The sequence below is a fragment of the Suncus etruscus genome, chromosome 1, assembly GCF_024139225.1.
Source record: "Suncus etruscus isolate mSunEtr1 chromosome 1, mSunEtr1.pri.cur, whole genome shotgun sequence".
NCBI classification, from domain to species: domain Eukaryota; kingdom Metazoa; phylum Chordata; class Mammalia; order Eulipotyphla; family Soricidae; genus Suncus; species Suncus etruscus.
The window spans coordinates 198,778,365-198,800,996 of NC_064848.1; the positions used below are offsets into that span (position 1 = coordinate 198,778,365).

Sequence of the window (22,632 nt, forward strand, 5' to 3'; positions counted from 1 at the left end):
ATGCATTGTCCCAACTTCCACTTTGCAGGGCTACTATCCTATCTTCCCCTATTCCAAATGGTTTTTATTGAAGTATTTATTTTATGATTGTACCTATCCCTACCCATAACTCCTGATTCTTTAGTCATGATTTATAGTAAGTGATTTTGTTCTTCATCTCCTATAGTCCCCAAACTACCTGAGAACTCATGTTGTTCTAGAGGAGATGGAACTGGGTAACTTAGTAACTGTGTAATTTGGAGGTTTGATGTTTTCTTCCCCTACTGCCTGAGCTGTGTGTGACTTGAGGATTAAAATAGCTCTTAAATATCCCTTAAACTTCACACCTTTGCCAAGCTGTCCTGAGTCCTATATATCTATTGTGTATTCATGGGTATATAGACCGACATGCGTAAAGGATAAGCTTATTGTCTTGGTCACTCTGGTTCTAGCAAGCCATTATAGTATCTATCTATTATACTTCTAGTTGTCCTTAACTGTTTGGTGCTGCTAGCAAAAGAGCTGTGGGGGCTTGCAGTCAACCCTCAACTGAATCTTCTGCCTTTTTTCAGCAAAATTTTGTAGATCTGACAGCTGGAGCATGGCACCTGGGTGAGGATTGTTTGGGGTAAGAAAGTCACAAACTCACCACTATTCTGCAAGGGGCAGGGACACTTCAATTTTTTAAGGAATCATAGTTTTATTATAGTAGGTTAGTAATACTTAACCCCCATTTTTTCTATTATGTTTAAAAATATAAATTACTTTATTTAAAAACCATGTATCACATTGTTACTTAGTTGATCATAATATATTTGTTTCCAGGTAGGTGGTAGCAAAATTAATAAAGAAAAAAGAAAGAAAACAGAAATTAAAAAAGAGTACAACAAGAAAATTGGTGAAAATTATTGCATCTTTCAATGAAGTCATTACATCATTGTCAGAAGGTTTAGTAAGCTCTTGTTAATAGTTGATTATTCTATTACCGTACTTCTTTTGTTTCTGAACTTTGGTATCTAAAGTGTTTCCCATGGGGATGACATATAAAAAATAGGAACAATCTTGTGGCTGCAAATGTGGCTACACAGGGACACTTTTCCCTTTTAAAAGATAAATATTTTATTGAAAGAAATTTAGAGACATATGAGGTAGGAAAAGAGACAGTGGGAAGAGTGAGAGAGTGAATAAGAGAATGAAAACCGAGAGAAAGGTTGTTTAAGAAAAAGCCCAGACACATTTTCAAGAGGGAAATCATCACAATTTGTTGTATCATTTGGGATATATTTTTTAATACTGCAAAATAATGTCTTTTTCAGTTTTAGATTTGTGTTTCCTCTAAAAGCAACTTATTAGATTTGCCCCCTTAGCACCTTCTTGCTTGTCTTATTGATGCTTCTCGGCTTGTGAAATGGACAAATGAATTTTGGATTTGTATATGGACCACACTTGATGCTCAGGAACTGTTCTTACTCAGAGGCCTTCTCTGCAGCTGTAATAGTCTCAAAAGCTCCTTATTGAGAAATCCAGATGGTGAGATTAAGTTTACTCTGTTGAGATTTAGTTGCAGTCATTTTTAATGAGGACAAATTATTGTTCAATTTCCTTTTTAAAGCCATCTGCAGCAATGTGGTATCATTAACATGTTCCTAAAATATTTATTTTTTAATTAAAAATTTAATTTGTGGACCATACCCAGTGGCGCTCAGAGCTTAATCCTGGCTCTGCATTCAGGTGACCTAGATACAATGCCAAGGGATCAAACCAGGCATGCACTCACAGAAAAACTCTCTTTGGTCCCATGTGTCTAAGTTTTTATCTGTTATTTTCCTTTTCTCACTGTTGTTTTCTTGGTGCTGACATTTTTATTTTATTTTTAACTTCTATCCTAAGAGTTTGGATTTATTATTTTCTATTATAGGTTATCAAAGCTCTTTTTTTTCCCAAATACTATGAGATGTCAAGAATAATAAATGTGGGGCCTGTGAGGTGGCGCTAGAGGTAAGGTGTCTGCCTTGCAAGTGCTAGCCAGGGAAGGACCTCGGTTCGATCCCCCGGCGTCCCATATGGTCCCCCAAAGCCAGGGGGCAATTTCTGAGCACTTAGCCAGGAGTAACCCCTGAACATCAATCGGGTGTGGCCCCCCCAAAAAAAGAATAATAAATGTATAATTTATTTTTGGTTTTTGGGTCACACTGGTGGTGCTCAGGAATTATTCTTGACTTTGCTCTGAGGGGTCACTCCTGGGAGTACACAAAAGACCATATGGGATGCTGGGGATTATATTGGATCAGTCATTTTTAAGGCAAACGCTCTATTCTCTATGCTATCACTCCAGCCCCTAATGGTATAATTTTATATTCAGTAATCCTATCACTTTCTTTTAGACTACTTAAACATTTAAGCAAAAGAAACACTTGCTTAATGGAAAACTAAAGTAAGGAAAATATCTGACAAAACACTTATCAACTAAGCATTTATCAGTTCTTTACCCAGAAAGTTTATCTTGTTTACCAATCTAGTTTAAAAGAGAAGACACAGCATTTGGAAAGGACTAGTTATCAAAGTAAGTTACATATGATTTTCAGTGGAGAAGAATACAATTATGTTTTTACCTTTAATTGTGTAGCACAAAATGGTGTGTCAAATCAATGTCCTCCCTTTCAGCCAAGGGTCCCATGTCACTCTCTCTCCCCACAATACTCATTCCCTCTTTTTCTGTGCTCTTTGCCAACATTTTAGTAACTTCTTGGATTTTTCTAAAGGAACCAGTTTATTAAAAATTCTGTGTCACAGAACCTAATTTCTTCACAACCTTCTTTGACTATGCAGCATAAAGTTGCAGGAATCTCTGTTCACATAAAATATCTTATATTTGTCTGTAAGAATCCCTGACATTCAACATTTGCCCTCCCTGAAAACAAAGGAAATTAGCATTCACAATGGAATCCACAGAGTTTACATCTGGATGTGTCGTTGCTTAGACATATGCAACTGTGCCAAACAGCTGTGGTTTGCATTTGGTAACAAATCCAATAAAGTCTCCTAATGAATGGCCACAAAGCATAACCATGACCATTATATTAAGAAGGATTCATTGGTCTAGTGCTGAAGGCACACGTCTGAAAACAATTGACACTGGGAACTTTTATGGTTGCCTTTTCCCATCTTCCCTCATCCAATCCTCCAGGTAATTAAAATAATTGTCTTGTGGCTCACGTGGGAGAACACATGCTTTGATGGATGAGACACTGAGTGATGTACAGGTTTCTGGTTTGACACTTTTGATACCTCTCAAATCCCAGCTGTACCAACACCAAAAATAATTATCTTAATGGGTGTGTGTGTGTGTGTGTGTGTGTGTGTGTGTGTGTTTGTGCTAGTTTTGCTTTGACTTGGCCTTCTACCAACTGGAATTGGAGCTGCCATTGGGCAGTTTCATGACTTCCTACAACTCCTACAACTTTTTTACTGTTCTTCTTGATGACTATGATTTGTTGTTATGCTACTCATCCGTTAGTATCCAACTTCAAAGAAGTCTACCTCTGGTTCAAACTTGACATCTATTAACCAGCAAGAATCCAGAGTCAATTACTCTTTCTACTCTGTTATTCCTCTCTTTTCATGTCATTACATTTGTATTGTATTTCTTCTATTTTATTTTTATTACAGATACCTTAATCATCCTGGGTATTTGCAACTATCCAGATTTGCATGCAAATTCCAACTCTGTCAACTGTGATGATAAGTGAGTCAATCATGCCAATTCAATGGCCTTCCCCATAAAATGATACCACTCATCATTTTAAGATTGTAACCAGAGTCCTGGCATATATAAAATTAGTTTCTCATTCTTCTCCATCCCAATCATGTGCAATTTATTTTGACATTCCAGACACTGAATCAGTGTTTGGATTATAGTGAACAATTATGGGGAGTAGTTATTGAAGAAATAATTTTTGACAGTGCTTCTCTGACAACAGAGGACCAACTTCTATGTGTTTAGAACCTCCCTCTCAACCTTTAAACCAAGACTTCAGTCATTCAGGCAGAGATTGAAATATTCTAGAATTTTATTTAGTTTTTGAATACTGTACTATTCTCCTGTACAGTATCTTAGATGAAGATATGAATCTTAAGTTACCAGAAAAAGTTAGAAAATTCTAGAGTTAGTAGAAGGAATATTAATTTTTCTTCTCTCCTTCAAACTGGCCTCCTTCCTCCGTGTTATGTAAGAGAATGATTATTACTCCCTCAGTCTTTCCACAGCTGCAGATTTCTCCTTTTGTGAAGAAGACAGAGTACATCTCTTGAGAATGCTGTTCCCAACATCTTAAAGTCATTGTAGTCATTTACTCAGCCCCTCAGCATCTTTTGTTTAGCATAATAGAATACTTGACCTCTTTTGGATCTTGGAAGGCAGCATGTTTTTCTCTTTGATTTTTGGGAAACTCCTCTCCACAGTTTTCATGCAATAGAGTCTTGAAAAAGGTTTTGAAGGTGGTGTGGACTTTGAGAAGAGAGAAAGCCAATTTGTGGGCAGAAAACAGCGTTCAAAACATGGAAACTTAAAGACAAAGACTGGAACAAGGGGAAAGAAGCCTTATCTTTCTTCACCTTCTTTGAGATGTTGCACATTTGTTTGAACAATTAAAATATTAGAAACTTTTAGGCTGCAAGGACAAAGGGGTTTTTACTAGAAGAGAAGGGTGAAGAGATAAGAGGATTATAACATAAAGTCATAGAGGTCAATTGTATGGTGATGGATAGCCACTAAAATTTTAGGGGCATAAATGTACAAGAAATAGATTTATGGAATCTATGAAAAATGGAAAAATAAAAACAAATGATACTAAAGTGAAAAAGGATTGAAAATGAACACCCTGAGAACAAATAAATTAAATAAGGAGGCAACATCAATTTTCTAAATTAATTTGTAAGTTTTATTTTTATTATGCTCTTTTTGTTTGTTTAATTTTATTAGATTAGGCTTAGGGATCCCAAAGGACTACTCCTGAAGATTTTTGGCCAATTTGGCTTTTAGTGTTGTAACACAGATAGGTAATTGGATACTGGGAGTTATAAGGACCACACTGGCAGTGCTGGGGATTGAACTCAAAACTTCACGCATATGAGACTTGTACTCTAACACTTTGAGCTATCTTTCATTTATATTAAGACAATGGTGGTTTACAAAACTGTCTTTAGGGGAAGAATTTTCACACTTCTTCAAAATATATGTTACTACATTACACTTGCCACCAAAGTACCTTCTTTTCTCTTATATAATCCATAGGATAACTTACCTCTTAGAAACCCCTTTCCCCTTTCATCCTGCCAGTTAGGTAATCTCAGTTCTGTAGTCTGAGCCCAAGGGAAGTGTAAACAATAAAAAAAAACCTGTAAAAAAATGAGGACAAGTGCTGAACAAACTCTTCACTAAAGAAGATATACAGATGGCCAACAGGCTATTAAGGAAATTGTTATTAACTTATCAGGAAAACGGGGCCAGCGAGGTGCCGCTAGAGGTAAGGTGTCTGCCTTGCAAGCGCTAGCCAAGGAAGGACCACGGTTCAATCCCCCAGCATCCCATATGGTCCCCCAAGCCAGGGGCAATTTCTGAGCGCTTAGCCAGGAGTAACCCCTGAGCATCTAATGGGTGTGGCCCGAAAAAAAACCAAACAAACAAAAATAAATCCAGAGACAGAAACTTATCAGGAAAACGCAAATCCAAATGATGAGCTATCACCTACATCTGTGAGAATGGCCTATATCTATAAGACTGGGAACTAGAAGGAGGTGGCTGTGCAAAATTATTCATGGTTGGCTGGAATGTAAATCTGCTTCAGTTTTCATGAAAAACAGTATATGAAGTCTTTACAAAATATTAAAATTATATCAGCCATATGATCCACTGTACTAAGTATTTATCCGGAGAACACAAAAAAATGTATCAATTTTTTTAAACATTTCCCTTTAGTGTCTGCACTGTTAGGCTAATAAATAAAATAAATAAAATAAAGTAATAAAATAATAAATAAAATAAATAAGACATTTTGGAGAATATAAGGAAATAAACATAAAAAGGAAGTGCTAAGTTAAGATTGACCATAAAAAGCAATGAATGCTTCCTGTCTTCTAGGTATAGACTCTATACTATACTGTAGAGTCTTACTAGCTATGGCAGTCTGAGGCTGGCTCTGTGGACTTAACCTGTGCTTTTACCTCCAAATATGCTGATTGGCCTATGAAATGTCAATCTTTGTAGCAGGTCATCAAATCTTGAGCACTTCAACATGCAATGTCTCAGATAAGATGTGTAATCATTGACTTCCTTTTCAGATAGATTAGGTGACTCCAGCACTACTGGTTGGTCCCACTGGAATCCATATGAAAACATGAGCAGCCCTTTCCTTGGAAAGCAGGTAGAACTGAAACTGTGTCTAATGAGTTATGGCCATCAGTTTCATTTATTGAAAGATCTCCTTGTCTGGGAGATCAAGATTATTCATAGATTAAATCCATTGATTAACCAAACCACGATTAAATCTCTGATTAAAATCATAGGTTAGGGGCTGGAGTGGTAGTGGCACAGCGGTAGGGCTAATGCGGCTGACCTAGACCTAGGATAGACCTCGATTTGATCCCCCAGCGTCCCATATGATCCCACAAAGCCAGTTGCGATTTCTTTTTTCTTTTCTTTTCTTTTTCCTTTTCTTTTCTTTTCTTTTCTTTTCTTTTCTTTTCTTTTCTTTTCTTTTCTTTTCTTCTTCTTCTTCTCCTCCTCCTCCTCTTCCTTCTCTTCCTCCTCCTCCTCCTCTTCTTCTTCTTCTTCTTCTTCTTCTTCTTCTTCTTCTTCTTCTTCTTCTTCTTCTTCTTCTTCTTCTTCTTTTTCTTCTTCTTCTTCTTCTTCTTCTTCTTCTTCTTCTTCTTCTTCTTCTTCTTTTCTTCTTCCTCTTCCCCCTCTCCTCCTCCTCCTCTCCTCCTCCTCCTTCTTCTTTTGGGTCAAACCCGGCAGCTCTCAGGGGTTCCTCCTGTCTCTATGCTCAGAAATCGCTCCTGGCAGGCTCAGGGGACCATATGGGATGCTGAGATTTAAACCACCATCATTCTGCATGCAAAGCAAATGCCCTACCTCCATGCCATCTCTCCGGCCCCATGGGGAAATTTCTGAGCACATAGCCAAGTAACCCCTAAGCCCACACTGGGTGTGGTCTTAAAAAAAAGCAAAACAAAACAAAAAACTACCACAAAAACTTGTTCTAGAAACTATTTCTACTGCCACCTTTTAATTCCTAATTCATTGTGTGGTGTCATCTTTCTTTACACTTTGGTACCACACTTATGACAGCAGAAATGTAACTTTTAGGTTTTGTTTTTGACTACACTTGGCTTAGTGTGTGGGCCTCATAGTGCTCAGGACCATGCTGTGCTTGGAATAGAACCCAGACCTCCCATATTGAAAGTACGCATTCTAACCCTCTGAGCTATTTCCCTGGCCCCAAGTAGTTCTTAAGTGTTTCATAATTGTATATCTTATAACAATACACTTAAGGATTAGTTGGGGACCAGGGACATAGCTCAGAGAAATGAATTTCCACGTTTTCTCCTTGTAATATTTACATTTTAAAATGTTACATATTCTCATTAGTTTTACATTTTCTCATTGTAATTATAATTTATTATTGTAATTACATTTTTCTCATGAAAGCCCACACTGGGTGTGGTCTAAAAAAGATTAAAATTATACATTTTAAAAGAGTAAAATGGTACATTCAGTTCATAGGGTGCTGCCAGCATAGTCTGAAATGAATGCTTGGAAGTATAATGTATAAATGAAAATGTTATGGGAATCCGTGGCCCTTCCTACTACAGAGTATCTTTAAACATCTTCTGTCTTGTCAAAAAAGAACCACAGGAGATTGTACAAAACTTAAGACACTTGCCTTGCCTGAAGTTAACTCTGGTCCAATTTCTGGTACCAAATATGAACTACTGACCACTACTGAGAGTGATCACCAAAGACTTCTGTGTTTGATACAATTCTCCCCAGCCTCTGAAATGAGAATCATGATTTTTACTTTGCTGGATTTTTATGGAAATTGGAGATATTTATGGTACATATATATTATACCTTCCCAGGAGGGTTATATGGTTTATCTCTAGAATTATTTTTGAATTCAGATTCTTTGAGATTCAATGTACTCAGTGTCAGTTTAATAGAAAATACCAAATGTAAGATTTTTACTTAAAATATTTTCCTTTACGTCATAGATACCAAAAATCTAGAGGACAAAAACGATTCAAGCTATTGGCCTAGTTTTTAGAATTTAGGTCGTTAAGCTTGCTTAGTGGGAACATTTTGCGGATGGATATTGTAGGATTTGGTATTTGAAAAATTAATAAGATAAAAATTATGAAATGAGTTCAAATGAAAGGAATTTTTGTTATTCTCAAGCATTAGTTTATAGTCTTATAAATGTATATTTAAAATACCATGATTAAAAATTGCCCACATAAATAATTTCTGTCAGTTTTTATTATCATCTGATATCTATAATTCGAGATTAAAAAAGACTTATTTTCAAATTATAAAAGAAATTGATAAAATTCAAGGAAGTAAGGGGCCAGAGTGATAGCATAGATAGTAGCAGGGGTCCTCAAACTTTTTAAACAGGGGGCCAGTTCACTGTCCCTCAGATCACTGGAGGGTCTGACTATAGTAAAAACAAAACTTATGAACGAATTCTTATGCACACTGCATATATCTTATTTTGCAATGAAGAAACAAAACAGATACAAATACAATATGTGGCCCGCGGGCCATAGTTTGAGGACCACTGTGACGTAGGGCATTTGCCTTGCATGTGGCTAACCCAGGTTCTATCCCTGCCATACCATATGGTCTCCTGAGCAGCAGGGAGGGATTTTTGAATGTGGAGGCAGGAATAACTCCTGAGCACTGCCGAGTGTGGCCTCAAAACAAAAAACAAGCAAACTAAACAAAAAGTCAAGGAAGTTAGGGATATAGATAGTAAGATTAGCAAATTGTAGGGCTGAATGTTATGCCAGTCTACTATCAGGCCAAGTATCACTGGGAGTGACCTCAAAATACCCTGAGTATCAGTGGGGAGATCTCTCCAATCATATTAAAAAATATTCTCTCTGAAACCTAACAATAAGCTTCTCTCAACTTAGGGTCAAAAGGAAAAATAAATGCTAAATTGACATTCACAAAAAATATCTTTTATTTACCATCTTAACATATTTGTATGGTTACCACTTTCAGAAATGGTTTTATTGGTCTTTTCAGTAACATTGGATAAGCATAATTCTTCACTGCTTCAATGCACCGTAGTATCAGTTAATTAGAATAGTTATTCATCATTCTAAACACCTTGAAGAAGTTGTATTGGTTATAGAGTGTAGCGATTTTGATTGATGGCTCCCAAATTGGCAATCGGGTATAATTTAATGGTTTTCACATTTTTAGCATTCATTAGACTTGCATAGAAGGCTTACTAAATAGATTTTGGGGTTCCATCTATAGAATTATGGAGCCAGAAGTTCTAAGGTGAGTCTTTAGAATGGAATACACCAAGTTTGACAGGTTGAGGTCAATCCAAAACCTCTATTGGGTTTCCGTTTTCCAATATCTTTCTATATTACACAAAAGCTGACCAGATACGTGAACTTAATCCCAAATAAATAGGAATTTTAAACTCTATATTGACTGAATTTTGAGACTTTTATGGTTATTATTATAAAGTACAGGTGATCCCAGGAAGCAATCAGCTTTGGTGGTTGGCAGAAAAGATTAATACCTAAATTAATATCCCAAATATTATCCTATAAAGAGAAATACCTATTGTAATAGTTTTCAAGTTTAATGTCATAGTTTATGTTATCAGATATGTTTATGTTAGAAATGTGTTTTGACGTATGGAAGAAATGCTGAAAACTCTGGTGTTGGGAAGTCAACACTGGTGTTAGGAATGGCCCTAATTCACTGTCACTGTATGCCTGAAATACAACTGTAAAATACTTGTAATTCACAATGGTCTCAATAAAAAATTAAATTAAAAATAATTTAATTCCAAATTAAAAATATAAAATGGGTACAATATTATTGGACACTTCTTGATTTGGGATTTTCTTTCCCTAAAAATTATAGTATTTCAGTTGGTAAAATCTAAATAATGTTTGTGGGTTATACAGTAAAAAAGAAATGTTTTGATTATATTACAATGGATTTGTAATTATGTGGCTACTAAGTCAAGAGAAAAATACACACATAGAATCCACAACAGAGAAAAACATTTCAAAAATACATATGCAAGATTTATTAAATATTCTCTATCTTGTCACTTGATCTTTAATAGAATTGTCAACTTTCTGAGATTAAATGGCATATATCCATTAATTTTCAATTACAATATAGGCATTCTGAAAGCCATAAAATACAATAAAAATGAGATTCTCTTGGTTTATGAAACATTAAAAAAAGAGGATACATTCAATATGGCATATTTTTACTTTAAAGACTATATTCATGATAATGTTATTGGTGGATATGGTCCTGTCAGATATTACAAATACTGCAAGGAAGTATACAACACATTGAAATATATAAGTGGTTAACTTTGCAAAGTTAATGCACTTACAAAAAAGTAAAACATGAATTTTGGGGGTCTAGGTTGGAAAAGTAGTTTCAGTTAAAAATTGTTTTTGTTTAGCTCGCTCAGCACCTTAAACTCTTGTAGAAAAGTAATGTGTTCGTTTGCATTCATACAGAGAAAATGCACTCAGGGATGACCCGTGGAATCAGGGAGGACATGAGGGGTGGTGAACTCCTCCCAACACCTCTGTGCACCTAGTCTCCATTTTTGCCCTGCCCTTGAGCCCCTCTCCACCACATATACTATTAAAAAATAACAAAAAGGCTTCCATGAACATAGGGTCGTAGAGGTTCAAAGCTCTTCCTTTGGGAGCAGCTTCCATCTCACTGAGAGTTGATGTTCCTCATCAAAATCATCCAGCTCCTGCTCCTTAGACAGCTCCAGAAACACCTACAAGGGAAAAAATAGAGAGACAGGGATGTCGCCTGCCTCGGTAGCTCCAAGCACGTGCCAAGCTTCAGATGTTGGCATTTCATAGGGTCAACCCATTCCCTCAGAGATACCCACCTGCTCCAGAGTGGACTGGGAAAGGCTGTACTCTTCCACGTTGAAGCTCTGCTTCACTGCATAAGAAGGGATGCACGTCATAGGCACAGAGAGTTTACACAGTCAACTTAAAAAAACTTAGTTAAAACGGTCCAACTCATAGGCATCATCAGGGTTTTGGCACAATGATCAGTTGAAAAGTTTTCCCCTTAGACTTGGTAGTGGCTGTAGTGGGAGAAGTTCATACTATGCTGCTTTGCAGCAGCAGCAGTTCTGGACATTTGTGTTTCAAGGCAGAGAATGGCTGAGTAAGTGACCTTCCCTGTACCTAGCTAGGAAGGTGTCTTTGTACCTTTGTTCCTTTAGTGGTAGGAGAATGACACATTTTGCAAAGTAGAGGAGAAAGATGTTTTGTGGGGAGCTGAGAGCTTGTTCCTAATTAGCTTCAAGATCTTTCTTTTGGCAAAGAGAAAACAAGAAAGCTATATGGCGCCAAGCAGTGTGCACCCCACCAAGACAGCACTGGCCAAGGGGACACTCACCAAAAGGTGATGAATGACCCTACAGCCTAGATAACTGGAGTTTTCCCCTCAAAGGGTGAAGAGGAGGCTAGTGTGGCCTCTTCAAGAGAAACAGGAAGAAGAACAATATATTAGTACTAGGATTTATGAATCTACACTTTAAGACAAGTGATAAGCAAGCAGAGTTTTTGCTGAGCAGTGAAAACGAGAAGTAGAGGAAGTTCCTGCTGATTAAAATATGGGTGGTGACAAATTTAGTGAGATTACTTTTAAAGTTTTGCAGACACAGGAAAATTAGCTTTGTGATTGGACAAGAAGATACTTTTTTTTTTTAATGTATAACCTCTGGGGCCAGAGTGAGAGTACAGCAGGTAGGATATTTGTTTTGCATGCAGCCAACCTGAGTTCAATTCCTAGCATTTTATATGGTCTTCTGAGCACAGCCAGGAGTAAATTCCTAAGCAAAGAGCCAGGAGTAAGCCCTAAGCATTGCCAGGTGTCGCCCCAAAACCAAAAAAAAAAAAAAAATAACCTTCAGAAAAAATAGTATTCAAATCCATATGATATTCACTTTTTATTTGTGTTTTTGTTTTTATTGTTGTGTTGGGCCGGACACAGCAGTGCTCAGAGGGCACTCCTGACTCTGCACTCTGAAATTACTCCTGGTAGGCTCAGGTATAATCTGGGATGCCAGGGACTGAACTCAGGTCAAGTGCTTGCAAGGCAAATGCCCCACTCACTGTGCTATTGCCCCAGCCCTTACTTTTAAATACTGTGTATCAAGGATCCAAAGATGAATCCATTTTCCTTAAATAAATACATTAATAAATTTTTACTTAGTTGCACTGAGGTAAATATAGAAAATCCTGGAGATTAGACATAAAAGTTACTCCATAAACTCCTTGATTTTGGGATCTTGACATTCAGTTTGAGATTTTAACTGTCAATTTTAACACAAGTTATCATATTAAATTTCTGTTACATTGCAAAATTATTTTAAAAATACACAACAATTTGCTTTGGGGGATGGGAAGAATTGTTCCTTATTTCTAAGTTTGTAGCTCTTACCTGTTTCTAATTTGAAGAAAGCTTGGGACAAAGGCTTTACATCTTCCACTGGCAACTTGTAGACCACCAGAGATGAGTATCTGGGAGAACGGAAGGGAGAGGAAGGGTTAACAGCTTGAGTTATTCTCTGAGTAATTTCTCTATTCGAGTCTTTAGTGGTGGACATGACTTCAATGAAGGTGTGAACACCAAGAAGAAAAAATGCCATTCCTATATCCATCTCAGCACTATTTAGAATAGCCAGAATCTGGAAACAACCCAAGTGTCCAAGAATAGCTGAGTGGCTAAAGAAACTATGGTACATCTTCACAGTGGTATACTATGCAACTATTAAGAAAAAGGAAGTATTGAAATTTACTTATACATGATTATTATGCTGAGTGTAATGTCAGAGAGAGAGAGGGATAGACATAGAAAAATCCCACATATTTGTGGGATATAAGAAAAATAAAAGATAGTATGGTGATTATATTCAGACACCAAAGAGATGAGGACCAGGAGGACCAGTCTAGGTAGGAAGCTTTCCACAAATCATGGGGAGTGCAGTTAGAGTAGAGAAAGGTCCACTATGACAATAATTGTTGGAACTAATCATTCTGGACAAGAACTGGGTGCTGAAAGGGAATAAAGTGACATGCATTGGGACCCCTTCATTAACAATAGTACATGATGTCAAAAAGAAGAAAGAGAAAGAAAGAGAGGCAGGAGGGAGTCATGAGAGGGAGGGAAATGTGGTGGGAAAAGTGCATGGGTGAAGGGTGTTGTACATTCTATGACAGAAATTTCATAACAATTTCATAACCATGGTGCTTAAATAAAGTAATTATAAAAAATAAGATGGACAGTCTATGAGAGAAAGTCAACCATGAACAACTTTGTATCCATGGCACTTAAATAAAGTATTAAAAATAAAAGGAAAGATGAAACTCTCTATCCTGTGCCAGATATAAACTCACCAGAGCCACCTTTAGTGTCCACCAAATTTGGAAAGTTTCAGTAAAACTAAATAAGGTAACAAAAGACCAGGACATTCCCCAGCACATAGTAGAACCCTCAACACATGCTACCTTCCTTTTACATTAGCCCTCACTTCCCCGAATTTATTTCCTTGAGAACCCCTTCTTTTTTTTGTAAGCTTCCTCTTGGAAGTAAATATGAACACTGATTGAGCATGAGTCAATGAAACTGCCAGGAAAAGGGGCATTTAATCAGAACTAGCAACTATTTTTACCTTTCCTGCCGAGCAGCATGGGGAAAAAGTCTCAGAATTTCTGGATGGAGGCTCTTGCCTTGCTCAGGGGTCCTCACCTTCATCTCCAGCAGATAATCCTTACCAAATTTGCTTTTCAGATGCTGGATGGAGCCGATGCATCTAGAGGTAGGAGGGAGATGAGGTCATAAGAGGAAGGAGAAGATCTAGAACGTAATGTTTGAGATTCCTGCTGTGTCACTGTCTTTAGAACCCCACCGATGGCTGCAGGGGTATTGGTTCTACCCGCTCACAGGGATGTGGCTCTGTCCACAGACAACTCTTCCAGCAAGGTACTGGGAGGGGGCAACATGGGCAGAGTCAGGCACCCACCTTAGCCTTCCTGACACCATGATGGCCACGCGGTCACACACTGCCTCAGCTTCCGCCATGTAGTGAGTGGTCAGGAGGGCGCCCCTCTTGGTATTTCTGATGGTGGCCCGGATGGCCTCCCTAAATCAGTGAAAGAATCATTGTGATTGAGTGAAAATAGAGAAGAGAATTTCTAACCAGATGGATGGGAATAGTTAGTAAAGTGAGAAGATGTTAGGGAGAATTTTCAAGTGGGCAGGTGGGCTAAGAAGAGTCAAAGCAGAGAACTGAATTAGGGTTGGGGTTTCGAGTTGGGGCTGGGGTTGGGATTGGGATTAGGACGAGGTTAGGGTTAGGATTGGGGTTAGATCAGGCTTTACTATGTCTCATAATCTCTGATTAATCTGAGACCCCTTTCTCATTGTCAGGCCACTTCAGCTCAGCTAATTTGTATGTATAGTTTATTTTGATTTCATATCTTATTTCTTCTATAGAGAACTTGACCCTTCAGGTTCACTGAAACTCCCTAATGGACCACTCTGGACAGCAGATTATCCTTCCTATTGCATTTTCCTTCAGTGAAAAATAGGAAGTATCAGATGAAACCTTTCACTTCTTTTTGGAGTGTTTGCATAGTACCATTTTTCCTAATGAAACTAGACCGTCCTCCTTTCCTTTCCATATATTAAATAACAATTTAAGGGACAGTTCCTCTAGGAGTCAACCAGCGGAATTGCTCACAGTCTCACATGAGATCTGACTGGGCACTGCCTCTCACCATATTTGCAGCTGCCCTTCAGGGTCCATGCCTGTGGATGGTTCATCCAGAAGCACCACGGATGGGTTTCCCAGGATGCTCAGCGCGAAGCACAGCTGAAACGAGAGGAATTGCATATGAAAGCATCTGTAGGGCCACAAAGAGGAGTCCTGAGCCTGTCCCTACCTTTCTCTTGATTCCCTCAGACAGGGACTTCACAGGAAGCTTTAGATGCTCCTGCTGCAACTTGAGTGCATCCACCAATCTGAAAGACACAGAGTAAATGGGTCAGACATCAAGGGACATGCATGGAGGACAAAGGGCAACTCAGCAGCAGTTTTTTTGAGGCTTTTTTTTTGGGGGGGGTGAGTGTTGGGTGAAAACTCGTTGGGGTTTTCTGTGAGGATCCAAATCACGTTATTCTGTGTTTTGTGCACTAAAGAGTCATGAGTGAACATCTTTGAGTGAGATGGCAGCTCCCCACCTGGTGGTCCAGGAGACAGAGTTTTCTCCCCAGAGCATGCACGACTGGTAGAACCCCCTTTCTCCAGGTTGGGTGGAGCTTCTCTAGTTTACTTCCCTCCAGAGGTGACCAGAGATAGGACCCCCTTACCGGGGGATGATGATGGCTGCATCCCCTTTGCTCAGCCCCTTCACTGCAGCAAACACCTCCAGGTGCTCCTTCACTGTCAGATTGGGCCATAGCACGTTCTCCTGAGGGCAGTACCCCAGGAACTCTAGGGGGGTCTCCCCTCTTCGCCCCTTCAAAACCACCTGCAGAGAAAAGTCTCTCAGAGGCCACCTCTTGTTTCCCCATCTTCCTCTATGCTGCATATTTTCATAGCATCTCTCCCCCACCCCAAGCCTAGAAACTCTGGAGATTAGGAACTCACTGAATCTGGACATCTGTACTTCTTTAGCATAGTTGGGGTGTAAATACATGAAAACAAGCATGTTTACAAGCCCTCTCTAAGCTAAAAAATTCCATTGTCTTCTAAACATGTCCGTGTGTCTTGCCATCACAACTGTCATGTTGTGTTGTGATATTAATCAGTTCCTCCTTCTTTCACTTCATGCACTGATGTCTTGGGTGTTTTTGAGAAAAATCAGTGCTGGCAATGCAGGACTGCCTAGTAACTAACTACCTGGTACTTTCATTTTGCTACCTGAATAAAACACTTATGGAAGTTGACACAAGTCAACATGATGGGAGCTGTTGCCATGGGATTATTATGTAAAATACTGGGGTGCAGAGAACCTGCAGTAGTGATTAAAGAAAACCTGTCTGCAGAGGGGGTTCATTTCAGAAGAGTCAGGGCAAGAGGTCTGCCATAGTCAAAGCAGAGAAGGAAATATTAAGTTTAATAGAGACCCAAAAATGTCTGTGGAGGGATGACACCTCTATGGTGAGACAAAAAGGCTTTGATCTGAGGCTTGAAGCAGATTGAACAAGGGAACAGGATACAGAGGGGCAGAGGGACTCAGAATCAGCTCCTGACACTGCTGCAGAAAAGCATCGATGGATTATTTTTTCTATCCTAGGGCAAATTGAGAGGCAACTGAACTGATGAAAGCTGATTTCAAAGTACTCAGGGTCAGTTTGATAATTCAGCTCTTACAAATATTTTCATCATGGGGCCAGAAAGATAGCACAGTGGTAGGGTTTGCCTTGCATGTGGCCTATCTGGGAGGGACCTGGTCCGATTCCCAGCATCCCATATAGTCCCCCAGCCTTCCAGAAAGATTTCTGAGTACAGAGCTAGGAGTAACCCCTGAGCTCTGCTGGGTGTGGCCCAACAACTAACCAATCAATAACTAAAGTTTAAAAATATTTTTTCAGGGGTTGGAGCGGTGGCATGGAGCAGTAAGGCATCCGCCTTGCCGGCTCTAGCCTAGGATGAACCGATTCAATCCCTCAAGCCAGAAGCAATCTGAGCGAATAGCCAGGAGTAACCCCTGAATGTCACCGGATGTGGCCCAAAAAACCAAAAAATATTTTTTTCATCCACTACATGAATAAACTGTTACTTTCTTCTCTGTCCTTGCTTCATGAGAAATAGAACAATGACTGAGGGTCTAGCTAGTGATTGAATTGTAGGTGGTATTCAACTAAATAGTCTAGTATTAGTAGCAATGACTGAGGCCAATCATATCTTTAAGTACCAGTCTCAGCCTGGCTGCAGAGGGTGATGAAATCTGCTGTTTCCTTTTCCTGGCTTGGGGTATTTGTCAAACTTACTCCTAGCTGGTGATTTTCTTTCTGGACTAGGCCAGTATCACTTTCCCATGGCACAGTCCCACAGACTAGATTCAATTCTCTGTTTCTTTGGGGCATACTTTCCAAAGCAATGTTTCAAGTTTCCTCTCTTCTGACATAGAATGTGAGGGAAAAGGACTTCACAATGCCTCATAATTTCTCTCTGATTATTCTCTCTGAGATTCTTTTCAGGCCACTTCAGTCATCTAATTTATATGTATAGCTTATGTTGATTTCACATCCCTTTTTCTCAGTGTCACAACACTACTTGACTCCTTAAGAACATACCAGAGAAAGTATCACTGTATGAAAACTATAATACAGTCAAAAGATACATTATGAAGGAGAATGAATATGACTAGTTAATAAAGACTTCGTTAACATTTTTTTTTAGTTTGAAACATGTCAGTATGGAAAAGATCATATTTATTCCAAAGTCATGTGTTTTAAGGGTACTTACAAAACAGAGCTTGCACAACTTCTTATATTGATTTCTAATTTTATATTGGATGCCAATTCTCTCTAGATCCTTTAAAGGCATCTTCAGTAATTAATATGTATGTATTAATGAGATGATTTGCTATTGTGTATTTCTGCCATATTAATCACTAATGAATCCATCTAATGATTGGAAGATATATTGGTGTTTATTTTCACTCATCTGACAAATTAATCTGAGCATCCCTATATAAAGCATTTTCCCAATAAGTTACTTACCTGTCCAGCAGTTGGTTTGGTATCTCCAGTTATCACCTTAATGGTTGTACTTTTACCAGCTCCATTGTGTCCTAACAATCCTAAAACCTCCCCTGAAAAAAAACAATCAGTTATAATTACCATTCATGGTTTTAATAGTTGCATTGAGAACAAAATCTGAATTCATGTTCTATGAAAATATCTGGACTATGTGGTTTTTATTTTATATCACAATCAATTGTAAACCCTCCTTACCAAGAAGTTAGTATAACCTCTTCTTACTAGTTGGAAGAAGAGAAGAATGTCTCAGATTGGATATACAAAGTGACCTGGATTTAAAATCCAAATAGATATGTCTACCCCTGTTATTCAAAGTGCAGAGTGACAGTGACACAAATTGAGGTCATCTAATATTAGTCGGTCAGATTTTGGCATGAGTTGTCATATCCTCACTTAGTTCTCTTAGACACAGTTGATAAGCATGACAACATGAATCGTCTTTCTTAAATAGCAGTATCCTGGTTGATTGGTCACACTGTTCATTTTAATACAGAGGTCATGGTTTCCAAATTAATGTGACTGTGTCCCTGATCATGTAGCAAATTATTGTCACTGACAAATGAGACACGGAAGAGGAGTTGTTGAGTCCTCACTGCTGATGTGTCTATTGCAACCAATACTTGTCAACTAGTTAAGAAGTGAACAATGCCCAACCTTTTCGGACACAGAAGGAGACATTTCTTGTGGCCAGTTTTTTCTTGCTTTTGGAACAACAGAGCTTTTTCTTTTTGGCATATTCCTTTCGTAGACAACTGGCAATAATGGCTGGTTTCTGTAAATGACAGGTAAATCATGTTAGACAGTAATGTTCTTCATTTATTTTGGAAAATAAAGTTCAACCTTCCCAGTGGGTTTGCCTCCACTTCAACCAGTATGAAAGAGCTTTCCTAATGGATCCATGTACAGCCACACTCCCATTCTAGAACTCACTTTACTGCTATTTATCTTCTACAAAGACTTATTTAGCTCATTATTAGATATTGTTTGCCAAAAAACCAGAGCAGAAGCAAAGCACCTTGGAGAATCACTGAGTCACTTTCAGAAGACAAAACAGTCTGCTGTGGACAGGACTTGGCCCTCAACTTTGTACAGGACACTTTCTCCAAGAAGCTATGAGTATCCCTTTTCTCAGTTTCTAAAATACCCAAGTTCTTTCTTATCTTCTGCAAATCCAATTGAATTCACTTTAGTTTTCTAAGAAAGACCAAATGTTCACAAGCAGTTGACTTGTGCCAGTTGCAAAAATGACAGCCATTAGCACCAGGAATCTCACGTGTATGAATTAAAGAATCACAAATTCATTGGTTAAGTAGGCTTGCAAACCAGTCACTTCAATATGCCCCACTTTAATTTTTTGTTTGTCTGTTTTCGGGTCACACCTGAGGTTACTCCTGGATCTGAACACAGGAATCACACCTGTGGGTTAGGGGGACCCTATGGGATGGCAGGAAATGAACCTGGGTTGGCTGAGTGCAAGGCAAATGGCCTCCCTGCTGTACCAGCTCCAGACAAAACCAAATAAAACCAAACCATGACTTTGTATGTTTACCTCCTCAAAGTCTGTGGAACTTAAGGCATTTGCTGTTCTCTCTCTTTCCATCTGCACATCTTCATCCTCTCTCTCTGGCTTATCTGGATTTTGACAGCCATCACCACGTCCTGGATATATTCTAGAGTCAAACCATGCATTCATGATTAATTTTGAGCATTCATGCTTGTAGCAAGACTATTGCATTTCTGAAATCTACTTGAGTCATTGGTAAGTATATTGCATGAAGTAAGTATAAATTTCGTAAGTATACTAGCAGAGCTGTCCCTCTTGCTTTCACAACCTCTTGGTTTCTGCTAGTTGCATTTAGTGACTATTGCTTTGTAAAACGATTTCATTCTACTTATCTTTAGAAACATGATTTTTTTCAGTATACATGGATAACCTAGTACCTAGAGTGTAAAGATTACTATATTTTTGTGGGGAAAATGGGCCAGGATAGTTGAACTTAGGATGGGCTCAGAAAATACAAGTTAGATGCTTTATTACTCTATTCCTTCTTTCAATCTGTAATGTATTTTATTTTTGGTTTTGGAGGCACATCCCGTGGCTCTCGGGTTACTCATGGATCTAAGCTCTTGTTACTTGTTACTCTTGTTACTTCTGACAAGCTCAGGGGACCATGTAGGATGCCAGGATCAAACCTGGTTTAGCTGCATGCAAGGCAAGCTCCCTACCCATTGTGCTGTCACTCTAGCCCCTGTAATGTCTTTAGTTACTTTCTCTCTTAAGTCATTTTCCCTCCCAAACCATGTAACTTTCCCTGAGTTTCTGCTGCATAGTATGAGATAGAGATTTGATGAGTCAATGTTTTAGGTTTGTTTCCTCCATTGTAGTATAATCTCTTTTGATTTTAGTACATAGAACTTGATTTCTATCCCAGTGCATCTTAGCATATTGTCTTTGTTAATGAATAAGTTTATGATAGAAATATTTTAAAATATGGATAACTGAAATAAAATAATCCAATGAAAATGCTTTCAAACCTAAAGAGAGGATCCTTTCTCATTGGTTTCTTTCCACATTTCCATTCCAGACATCGAAGGATAAACACAAAGATGACATAATGAAGGAGAGGCTAGGAGTAAAGATGCAAAGTTAGAAACAAGTTTTGTTTCTGGATTTAGGTCTTTACCCATCTGTGCTTCAAAGTCATTCCTAGTGGTTTTTGAGGGAACTTGTCATGCTTGAAATCATAGCTAAGGTCTCACACATGAAAGACAAGTGTTCTACTACTAAGTCCAAAACATACTGTTTTTAACTACAGAAGTGGGCCTAGAAATGTAATGCAGTGGTAGAATGTGCGATGCTCTGCATTTGATCCCCAACAACAAAAACCAGGAAAATAATGTTGGAAGTAAGTAAAAAACAACTGGAATTCCTTATAGATAAAATATATCTTTTAGTTAATAAAAATTTCCAATAGTCTATTTGTTCATATTTGAAGAGATCAAATTCACTTTTATAGTCTTGTTTGCAAAAACATTGCAAGCAGGATAATTATGCAAAATTATTAATGCATGAGATTGACTAATAATTTTACAGTGTCCTTAAAATTTCGAAAGAACATAATTTCCTTTGCTGGTCATGATCTTAGCCAGAAGGTGAGTCACTAACCCAGAATAATCTCTCTCTAGTGTGGGGCTATAAAGAAACACAATGGTAGAATTAAAAAAATACCCAAAGACAATGAAAACAAAGAACATGAAAACTGGTAGGAAATAAGCCCTTTGAGAGCTGGGGGCTGAGGACTGGGTTGGGTGAGGTTGGATTGAGGGGTGGGAAGAGCCTATGGTGGAGGAAAATGGTTAACTAGAAGGAGAAGGAAGAGGTGTGAAAAGGTGATACAATGCTATGTATGAAATTCTATCAGCAACAATACTATAAACCATGGTGCAGAAATACACACACATACACACACATATAAATGTGAAGCAAACTATTGAGAGGCAAATGGGATGATGGCATTGTTGAAGGGAAATGGACGCTGGTGAAGGTATTGGTATGGAAACATTGCATGCCTGAAATCCAATCAGGAATAACTTTGTGATGTCATGATGACTAATGAAAAAAATGAAAACAACAAAATTTCATTAAATGCTTTTTTAAAATTTAGGAATCATATTGTCTGGCCAGCTTATATTTATAGAAATATCTATTCTATAGGTTATGATTTTATTAAATATGTGATATCCATGGATAAGCATATATATTTTATTGCATATTTCTACCTTACTAGAAAATTTCCTGCACACACACATATAGGGAAAGGTGTAAAAGTTTTATAGGAAGAGTGTATTCTTACAATTAGTAATACCAGGAAGGACTCTATACTGTTGTTATTGAAGATGAAACCCTATAAAAAAAAAGACAGTGGTTAAATAAGAAACATTTTGTTTTGTGAATTTTATTTATATATATGTGAACTAGACTAAATTGAACAATTCTGATCAGTTGTTCCCTTATTTCACTAAAGCAGGTATTTGTTTCAAAATTTATAGCGGGGGGGGGGGGGGCAAAGCAATAGTGTAGCAGTAGGGCTTTTGCCTTGCATGCAGCTGACCTTGAACAGACCTGGGTTCTATCCCTGATGTCCCACATGGTCCCCCAAGCCAGGAGTGATTTTTGAGTGCATAGCCAGGAGTAACTCCTGAGTGTCACTGGGTGTGTTCCAAAAACCAAAAAAAAAAAAAAATTTATAGCAAGGGAATTGCTTGTCTCCCAATATCTAGGGATCACTGTACTTTTATTTGAAGCCATGAATTTTAGTAATGGTAAGAACCTCCTGAGGCTCTGTATATGATTCCCAAGTGAATAAATAAATGAGGATTACCTCACAGGATTCAACACCTTTCCATATCTAGTACTCCTTTTTTTTTTTTACAGCCCTCTCTTGCTTATTTCCATGGATGTATCTTTACTCATAACTCAAGTTTGCTTTATACTTGTAGAAGTATAGGTAGACAGTAGCTTGTAGATTATTTAGAATTTGTACTTTCTTTTTTTTTTTTTCTTTTTAGAA

General features: G+C 38.1%; 1 protein-coding gene across 1 annotated transcript in view; it reads right to left on the reverse strand.

Moving 5' to 3' along the window:
* Positions 1-10,351: 10,351 nt before the first annotated feature.
* Positions 10,352-22,632, reverse strand: part of LOC126008416 (ABC-type organic anion transporter ABCA8-like) — a 45,272-nt gene continuing 32,991 nt past the window's right edge. The window contains 13 exon segments of the mRNA XM_049772804.1: positions 10,352-11,045; positions 11,163-11,218; positions 12,731-12,810; positions 13,962-14,102; positions 14,313-14,432; positions 15,070-15,164; positions 15,235-15,313; positions 15,662-15,822; positions 18,023-18,114; positions 18,716-18,833; positions 19,611-19,731; positions 20,597-20,688; positions 21,916-21,966. Of these exon segments, the coding sequence (XP_049628761.1) occupies positions 10,947-11,045; positions 11,163-11,218; positions 12,731-12,810; positions 13,962-14,102; positions 14,313-14,432; positions 15,070-15,164; positions 15,235-15,313; positions 15,662-15,822; positions 18,023-18,114; positions 18,716-18,833; positions 19,611-19,731; positions 20,597-20,688; positions 21,916-21,966 (1,305 nt within the window). The 3' untranslated portion in view covers positions 10,352-10,946.